Raw genomic sequence first — 10,162 nt, 5'->3', positions numbered from 1 at the left:
CTTAATTGGAGATGTTTTTGTTTCTTAACAAATTCAGTTACATAGAGCAGAGGCCTACTGTACCGGCCTATTGTGTATTAGGTCTAAATCAAATACGCTCGTTCGAGTATCGGTTTCAGTATCGATCACAAAATCTCAGTAATCGACTATCCCTAGGGCCAATTAGCCGAAAACCGGATGTAAACAGAGATGCACGGGTGTAACCCTCAATACCCCTGGGCAAGATGGCGCACCTTACCGTGAAATTATCTATTATACTAGCATATTATTACAGTGAAGTCCTCTTTTAACGAGTCATGAAATAACGAGAGGTCTATTATAAAGACACTATTCTAAAACCGCGGGGGGTTTTTCTTCTTTATCTTTGTACGTATAATACTGCTATAGCACAATCAGACAAACATGTGAGTCGGTTATAGCGGAATATTGCTGCTGCTGTACACAGCCAATAGGCAAATTATTATACATATGTAAACCCTCTCCAGTTGAGAAACTTGTTGGTGATCAAGCGAAACAATGAATGGGAGAGCCCACGTGTGCTATCATTGAAGGCTGGAGTGAATGAGTGGGAAGGGTGTGGCAGGCGCAGACAAGCAGAACACATTGTGTGATAGACCAGCCTAGTCTAGACTATCTAGGCCTACCATGCCTCTCACTTCTCCGATGTGGGGATGGAGAGGTCACAGTGCTGTACTATGATGGATGGAGCGGATGTGTGACGATGGCAGGGTGAGGTGTGTATTCAATGTGCGCAAGCAGACGGAACACACCACAAGGTGTGCTGGAATGGGGGACAACACAGCAGGCAAGTTAGCCTAGAGCGCTTTCTTTCTGATCGCCAGCGCTAAGCTGTCAACATCGCTAGCGCTAAAGAAAGAAACCTGATTCGATTTTTTATCAAGTAAGACCATGAGGTCATGTTGAACAAAATCATAATCAATGGAGATAACAAAAAGAAATAAACAGAACACCACACTCATAGATTAGGCTTACTTTGTTATTTCCCTTGAATTTACTACTGGATCCCGTCTAACGTGAATCCTGCTATAACAGATATTATGCACCAGTCCCCTCCCTCTTGTTATAACAGGATTCCACTGTAATAAGATTATTACAGATCTTTTGTGGGTATTATTGTCAGGGCGTTATGCCTATATCAACACAATTTAGATCATTGAGGGGATATTACTGTGGTCACACAATAAAAGGTAGAGGTTTAAAAAAAAAGCAGTATAGCAATTCTCAAATTCTGTAACAAGCATCATCAAAGGTAACACCAAAATCTTACAGATAAAAAAATTGGTTTCTGGTTGTTTTTTTCCATAATTCTTTTTTTATCTCCTGAACCATAGCTATCGGTAAATACAGGCATGAATCGTAAAGGAGGTCAGACGGAGGGGTCATGCAGTCTCGGAAAGTCAGGGCTCAATAGCTAAAATATCCGTCGTACTTACACATTTTTAGAAGAAATAAGTCATAGAAACAATGAGGGAAAGTGAAATATTTACTTCAGAAGAATCTGTCATGTAAACACCCCTGGCCAGCAAATCCTCACGCATCTTGGCAATTCCGTCTAGCGATACCCCTCTCGCAGCATCCTCGATGAAGATTGTCCGAAACCCATGCTCAACAGCATGATGGGCGGTAAAACCTACACAAAAACCAGGAGAACAATAAGAAAAGGAAAATGTACATAGCAAGACGCATCGTGAACATTCTATAACACTTGAGAAGATACTATTATTGACATAAGCTTGGGGTGAGTATTTATGCTTCAACATAAAATCAAAACCAAATCAAACAGACAAACAAATGAACAATATGACAGCAGTAATGAAAAGTCAGTTTTAATGTGAAGACCATACACACCTTAAATGGAAAGGATTTTGTTTGTTTAAGTGAAGGGAAGCAAATTGATACAATTATAGTCATTCAGTGCAGGGGAAAAGCAAGAAAGACAGGCAAAAAAAGACAGGAAAACAAAAGAAAAAGGACCCACAGTAACACTCTCCAACCACTCGATGAAAGCAATTACTACGGCTGATTTTAAAATAAAATAAAAAGGTTCTGCCATAATCAGTATTAAAGTTTTACAGACTTGATTTGATTGTCTCAAGACATAAAACAAAGGAGAATATTATGTCTAGTTAGTCTTAGTAAAGGTTTTACGGTGCTCGCAACTGCATAAGGCCATATGAGCACCAGAAGATTAAAGGTGTTACAAGAGAGTAACAAACACAAAAAAGAAGGAGGGTAGACAAAGACGATAGACGTTTGATAGGAAAAGAAGAAGCAAACCACACCAGATCACCCGCTATTATACTTTTATGTAGGCAACATTTTGTCTTACGATGCTCACAACTGCATAAGGTCATATGAGCACCAAGGGGTGGATGTCGAAAGAGAAGTCCAAACAGGGAATCAGGCTTACTCTGCTCACCTTTCTAGCCTCAACAGCACAAAGTCTGCTTCAACCATCAAAGCACCCCGGAAATAGCAGTTCACAAGAAAGTGACAAACATACAAAAGAAGTAGAGGAAAATGACGATAGGAAGGATGAGGAAAGAAAAAGCAGCAGTTCCCCCTATGTTGTTTCAGCACAGTATGAGCATGACATTGATAAATCAGCACATTCACAATTCTACTGTGCATAAGAACATGTTAATATCCCCCCTTTGAGGGAATGGCCTTAAGACACTTCAGTCAGTAGCACTGCCCTAGGGGGACAACTTTTTGTGAAGCTGAAAAAAAAAAAAGAAACAATACGGGAATGTTTTCAACTACTCAAAAGCAATTAAAAACATTATCTAAACTAAGCCTGACACAGCTGTGAGAAACATCAGGTGGAAAAAAACAAAAAACATAGTTAAGTCACAATCGCCACATAAATAATGCATGTTTTCAAATTGAAACTCTGCAAACTGAACAGATAACGTCAATGACTGCTATGATAAACAAATAATGCAAAATTTACATGACTCTGTCACTTACCCACACATACATCATATGCAAGTCCAGAAACATAGACATCTGTGACTCGATTTTCACTAAGGATAGTAGACAGCTCAGTCTTTGAAAGTTTGTCATTGTCCCAAAATGAAGAGTAGCTGTCCACATCTGGATTCATGCCCTTGTTTATGTAAAAAGCTTTCTCAGCCACCTGATGAGAATTAGCAGAGACATATTCATTTACTCGAATAATTTATAATGCATATCAGAACATCTAAATACCTTCTCATTCATTATGAAAAAAACAAAACCACAAATTTTTGCAAGTCTAAACAACAGGTGTCAACTTCAAGGCCTGTGGGCCACATCCGGGCTGGCGAACCGTTAAGTCCAGTGCACCAGAGAATTTTAGGTAGTCTGTCCTGAGAATCTCCACAACACAGAACCTTACTCCAAACACAAACAAACTTGTAGAGAAGAATAGATGCCAAACATGCAAAAATTGGCATTCCTTGATTAGCTTTTATTTTAACTTTTGTCCGTTTTAATTCATATTATTGTTTAAAAAAGGTATAGTTTTCCACTGCTCAATAAGTGTTAATTTAATTCAGCCAGTAACCTTAAATGTACTTTGAGTTTGGAATCCCTTGCAATTGAATTTTACACCCCTGGTCTTTAACAGGTGATACCTCTCCATCAAATCAGTCTACTCATTCTTTTGCTTAATTTCTCAAGTGATAAGCCACAATCCATTTTTCATTCGCAAGCTCAATTAGTACTCTGCTGGCTTATATATATATATATATATTATAAAACATAAAAATAATTCTAAAGAATGTAAGAAGACAAATAAAACTAAATGCTTAACTAATTAAAACACTTTGAAAGTAAACCAATGAAAAACAAAGCTTTGCAGAAAACCGATTTATATTCCAACTAAGAAACAGATCATTATAAAAACTGACACTTTGACCTAATACTATTATTCTTCTAATAGCAAAGCTTCCAGCTCCCTGCTTGCAAAGGAAATGCCAAATAAAAGCTTGGATATAAACGAAAAGCTAAGTCAAAAAGACAAACAGAAGATACATTTTTCCAAGAACACAAAAATCGCTTTGAGGATTAATCCAAAGCCCCGTTCTCTTTCTCAATTCTCAAAAACATTCAGCTGACCTTCAAATCCGGATGCAACTGAGCTCCCCAGCTTCCCTGAGTGCAGTGCTTCGGCCATAAGGTTTGAACACGGGGAACTCCTTTAAACTCAAACACTACAGTGTCCAGCACCTTAGCGCTTTCAGCATCAGTCTGCAATAAAAATGAAATACAATTTTTAAAAACTAAATACATTACATTTATTGAATTGATCCCTGTTTGCTTGAGAAAAGAGAAGCACATCAACGCATTAAACTGACATTTATTGCTGGAAAGAAGTTTTTAAAAAAAAGACAGGCAGAAACAAAAGAAAGAAAGAAAAGAAAAAGGACCTACCAGCGGCACATTCCAACCACCCGCTCCCCATGGGGAAATTTGGTTTACAAAAGCAAGAATAATGCATACATACAATAACAATTCATCAATGTCACATCCTACACAGTTTAAACATCAATACACAGAATCTTACAAATACACCATTGCTGGTTGCCACAGAGCAGAGCTCCTGATTTCACTACAATAATAATAATAATAATAATAACAATAATAGATTGCATTTATATAGCGCTCCATCCCATACGAGTATAAGCTCTGAGCGCCACATAATAAATAGATATATATTCTAAAGATGCAGTGACAACAAGGCTGTCGTCAATTTGTGGCTAATATAGTGACGGTCGCATGTCTAGCTTGTCAAGCTGAAAGCATGCGGGCAGCTCGTATTTCAATAATCTAATTTTCCCCAATACTGATAAAAGGCAAAAAAATGATCATATTTCTTACAATTTGATGTGCACATGTACTGACTTTTAAATACAGTCGAACCAGGGTAAAACCACCACCCATTGTCAAGGAGAAAAGTGGGCTTATAAGACAGGTGGCCATCTTAGGCAGGACTGATCAAGATGAAGAAAACAAACCATTCCCTTCTGAGATCCCAACTGAAAGTTGCAGCATTGCGGTTGTTGCTTTCGCTGGTTTGTCTTTTGTTTGCTTTTTAAAAATTTGCTGCTCATTTTGTGCAAGAGTGACAATAAAACGAAATGTGTCAGATGAGTAAGACCGAGTGCCATGTTAAAATAAACACATGCGTCACCACCATTCGACCCGGAGAACGTGTGATGCTTCTGTCGCACATTCATGTTGACATCCATTGTTACTTTGTTACTGACTGAATAAACAAGGACCACTCATCTCACTTAGGATTTGTTATGAGTTCTGAGATGGGCTTATGGGATATGGGGGATCCCACGGTTACCTCACCAGCAGTTGAAAATTTGTTACCTATTGGTCAACAGTGGGAGGGGTCAACGTCGGTTGGAGGGAACTACCTAACAACAACAACAACAGGTGATTGGATTATGACGGCTCGTCCACAACACCAGGGGCCAATGCATACTTTATGACAAAACGTAATGGAGTCACTAAGGTGGCCGTCTAAGACAGGCGTTATTGTTTGGTGTGATGGGGTTGTGTGTTGAAATATAGTGGCTATGGCTGCGTTGGACAGGTGGCTGTTTCACAAAGTGAAATTATGTAGTAAAAACGCAAGGGGGAAATGGAAAGTGGCCTTTTGTACAGGTGGCCGTCTTATAGAGGTGGCCGTCATGGCAGGTTCGACTGTTACTTTAAAACGAAAGACAAATAAGGCACGGTAAATCCTAAAAAAGACTAAATTAAATGTAGGCACTTTTACAACTCCATCACCACAATTTTGAACATCTGGGAGACAGGCTTTGACCCTGTCTATCAAGGCCAATCCAGGCTAATAAGGATACAATGATGACCCGGCAGAAAGACCAAGACACTCAACAAAAATTCTCCCCACACAGGAATCAAACTCAGTTATTTCGCATGCAATGGTAAAACACTTCATCACTTTACCATAGGTATCAGTATTGTGTAAACTAGGTCACTATTTACAATGAACATTAAGGATCACGAGTGGAAAAGTTAAGGCAGTCATAATACTTTTGAAATGAGCTTCAAACTAAGACCTCCTTTATTTAAAAGAAATCATTTCCAAGAATGGCCACCATTTTCATGGCAAGCAGTTGTAACACACATAAATGTCCAATATGACAACAGCAACCATTGAGATACATCTTCACAACAACAAAAAAAGTAATTTAAGAATAGAGACCCTTTAATAAAGAACCCCCCCCCCCCGAAAAAAAAAAATCCCCAAAAAACAAAACTACCTCATCTTCCTATACACACCTTTGAAGTAGGGTGCATGGTTCTCATCTTGACATTTTCCACAAATGAGATATGATCCTCAGGATGCCAGTCACTGGAGTAAACAACAATATCAAACAAGTCTTGATTCAACAAAGAGTTGACTACAGGAACAACCGCGGAACCATCCTGACCAGCAGCACATTTAGACAAGGATAGGGAACCAGAGATAAAGTCATTCTGAACATCCACCACGATCAATGCTCTCACTGGTCTGAGAATCTGAGGAAAAAATGAGTCCCGCATCACTGTATTGTGAGTAGGAATATTTGCTTTCCAGAAATAATATAGAAAACAATTTTTCACAATATACTTCAAAGTATTGAGGGGGCATGTTTGAGCTAAAAAAGCTGTATTCAGTCATAATGAATGAATATATTACCTTTTTCAGTCACTTCTTGTTAAAACTCACAATAACACATGGTATAAAGATATTGCCTTGACAAAAATACATTTGTAACCTGTTGGATCATTAAAATGTCCAGCTTGTCACTATTCTTTAGAATTGGGTTCTTTCTTCTTTCTCAATCTACTAAATCCACTGAACATAGGGTGAAAATCTATGTAGATCTGTTTGTTTTTTAAATGAGATCATATAAACGTTAAACTTCAGTAAACACATTTTGAGAAGATGGGACATAAGAAAAAGAGCTAAACTTTGATGCAAACCATAGATTTAAAAGAAACTCTTCAAAAACATAAAAAATAAATGGATCTGAGTATAGCTTAATTGTGTCATTGTGAAAAAGTTTAAAGGAATTTTGATCAAATTTAGCCAGCTCAAGATTGACCTGAGTTAGTTGTTTTAGATTCCAGTACAATGAAAGAATCAGAGCTACACATAGATTTTATACAAATACAGATCACATTACATTCTTACCTGTCTAATCCAATAAAACCAAGCATAACGGAACTCTTCTAGGTTAACTAGACCATCCTGGAGAAAAAAATTATGAAAACTGTATTATGTGCAAATTGACTTTAAATTAAACTACTTTTTTAATACATCCACACAATGAAAGGTGAAAATGAAACTCCCATTTCATTTGAATGAAGTAAGATAAACCTGAGTTTAACTAGCATATTTCTTGCTTCAGTAAAAGGCACCTTTAAAAACAAGTAGCTACATACACAAGAATCATTCATAAACCTGCAAGGGCATTAAATATGGATGATATTTTCCTTGCAAGATGACCATTATTCGATGTGATACACTGTAATAGTATAATAAAAGAAATAAGTTATGTATTCTCATTATAATACAAATGAGTACAATACGACATATCGATACTTTTTGCATTACTAGCCAAATTTGACAGAAATTTACACGATCAAAGCGCAAAAATCAAAACATAAAAATTACTTTCTTCTCCAAATATGCAATAAACAGTGGAGTCTGCTTAAAGTGAACAAGTTGGGACCAGAAGAAAACGTTCACTTTATCTGAGGTTCAGTTTAACCATTTTGGTAGGGTGGAGGCCTAGAAACAGTAGCTACCCGCAGTGGTGGGTCTAGGGCGGAGGTGGGGTGGGGGGACAATACAGCGGGCGAGCCTAGACTAGAGCTCTTTCTTTCTGACTGAGAATGCCGTCGTCAACGCCGTGCTGGGATTGTCTGCCGATGCCAGAGACAAAGAATTTTATTTTCACAGCATGGCGAGTGTGACACGGTCGGTCCGTTTTTCACTTTCACTCATTCTGGGCGTTCATTTTATCCGATTTCCCTATGAAACCGGTTCATTTTATCCACTATCTTTTTACTTAAACAAATAGCTTTTCAATGGGGACCACAGAATATCGTTCACTTTCACTGATTGTTCAAATAAAGCATGTTCACTTTAGGAGGCGGACTCTACTGTATGTTATTTTCCTTTTCTTTCTCTAATTTGATCAATTTCATTTTTTAAAAATAAAATGTCATATCCCATAGATCCATGTTTGATTGAGTAAAGAGAAGTGTGTTGACATAGTAAACAATTTTTTCATTATAACTTCTTTAAAAAATTTTATTCAAATCTAAATGGTTGGGAATACAAGAGGTTGTCAAATTGCTAAATCTCACCTGATTCAGGTCAATGATCGAGAAAAGAGTATCCAACTGAGACGGAATCCGAGTGTCATCTCCCTTTGCATTAAACAAATTCTTGACTAACTCTGTAAACTCTGTTTCATCAAGAAACCCATCGCTGAAACAAGATCGACATGGTTGTAGTATCTCAGAATCTCAGTGAGAAAATTTAAGTGACTCAGAAATGGACACTTCCTATCTTGCAAAATTTAAGCCAGATCAGCGGGCCAAACGCAGACATCTCAGACAAAGAGGCTAGTGCTTCAAGCTCGCAGCTTTAAGTCTTCAAGGTGTGGGGAGTGAATTTAGAATTTGTGAAAATAGTAACTTTTGTTTGCGAATTTTTTATACACAATTTCTGTTTTCTCCTTGTGAATCTTTTCTTTGCCATGCAAGCCACTAAAAATGTGGCATGAACCTGAGAGAAGCAGTACATGGATAACACTTTACAGTATACCTCGAAGGAGGGCAGTCTAGGTAAAAGAGATGGAGTAAAACATTTATTTTGAAAAGGAAGAAAGATAATAGAAAATGGAAACATTCATTAAAAGAGGGCTACGGAGAGAGGGAAACTGACAGCTAAGAAAAGGGCATAGAATGAAAAGAGTGATCAGCAAAGAAGGAAAGGACATAAAACTGACTTAGTGATCAAGACCATTGTAAAGTTGAAAGGGGAGGGGGGGCAGTAGAGAAAGAGGAACCACAAAAACAGCAGGATCCCTGATGTGGGTTTCTGTAGAAGGAAAAAGGTAAAATATTTGTGAGAGTTAAAATATATGATGAAAGGAAGAGAATTAGATGAGAAGAAAGAATGTCCAAGACAAAAACAAAGGGGTGTGTGTATATGCATTTAGCAATGGTGGCTCCAACTGTATGACTGAAATATATATGATATAATATCAATATAGTATTATACTCTTTTTAAAAAAAATAAAACCATTGCTGATGTCCAGCAACAGCCTAGCCTAGGACCTCATTCAGTAAATAAAGTAGGCGTCTGATACTGATGTAACAAAAAAGGAAAGAGCCTCCTGTTCGAATAAAATTGGTCTAAAAAAACAAAGTAACTATCCTAAGAGCAGACCTGCCTCAAATTGACTAAGCAAACTTTCAACTCATTAAAGCAAACAAAGTGTGCTGAAGACCCGAGAAAATTACGGGGTGCCCACTACGCATGGGATCGGCCGATCGCCCCAACTGCGAGACTCAGTCACCTAAAAAACAAAATGTGTTTGTTTTCAGATTCAAAAGACAGGATGAAGCTGTAGTGGGCATCCCATAGATAGTGTGAGTTAACAGTTAACAAGTCACAGTTGACAGTTGAGTAGGCATAAAAAGACAAGTCTACACAATACAACAGCAAGTCATAATTTATGAAAAAATACTCCATTATATGAAGCAGGCTATTGGAAAACGAAAGTAGCATATTCCCTCTTCTCTTTATTATCATTACATTATCTTAATCTACAGACAGCTCACCTGGGTAAGATTGTACTTTACCGGACCACCGGTCGGAACTACTTTCGCTATGGCGCCCCTGATGCCTAGTGGCCCGCTATTCTTGGTTTCCGAGCTCCCCTACTCACTCTCCTACTCAGTTTTCTACGTCCTCACTCTTCAACTGCCAGCAATCGACTGACGTCTCTTACCGGGTTTTTCAGTCATCACGACCGTGCCAGCGTGCCCTTAGACCCATGACCCTGACATCTTGAGGCTAATTGGTCAATCTAATCACGTGGTCCACTATTCTTATTTG

At 38.1% G+C, this 10,162-nt stretch overlaps 1 protein-coding gene across 1 annotated transcript in view; it reads right to left on the bottom strand.

The window, feature by feature from the left end:
- LOC101857214 (nicotinamidase) overlaps positions 1-10,162 on the bottom strand; it is a 17,885-nt gene that overhangs the window by 6,704 nt on the left and 1,019 nt on the right. Inside the window, exons 2-7 of the mRNA XM_005110870.3 lie at positions 8,401-8,524; positions 7,220-7,276; positions 6,322-6,561; positions 4,123-4,254; positions 2,992-3,160; positions 1,509-1,651 (exon numbers count right to left, since the gene is read on the bottom strand). Coding sequence (XP_005110927.1) covers positions 1,509-1,651; positions 2,992-3,160; positions 4,123-4,254; positions 6,322-6,561; positions 7,220-7,276; positions 8,401-8,524 — 865 coding nt within the window. The remainder of the gene's footprint in view (positions 1-1,508; positions 1,652-2,991; positions 3,161-4,122; positions 4,255-6,321; positions 6,562-7,219; positions 7,277-8,400; positions 8,525-10,162) is intronic.

This window comes from Aplysia californica, unplaced genomic scaffold (genome assembly GCF_000002075.1).
Source record: "Aplysia californica isolate F4 #8 unplaced genomic scaffold, AplCal3.0 scaffold00957, whole genome shotgun sequence".
Lineage (NCBI taxonomy): Eukaryota > Metazoa > Mollusca > Gastropoda > Aplysiida > Aplysiidae > Aplysia > Aplysia californica.
The sequence above is the reverse complement of the archived record's forward strand: the minus strand, read 5'-3'. Positions and strand labels throughout refer to the sequence as shown.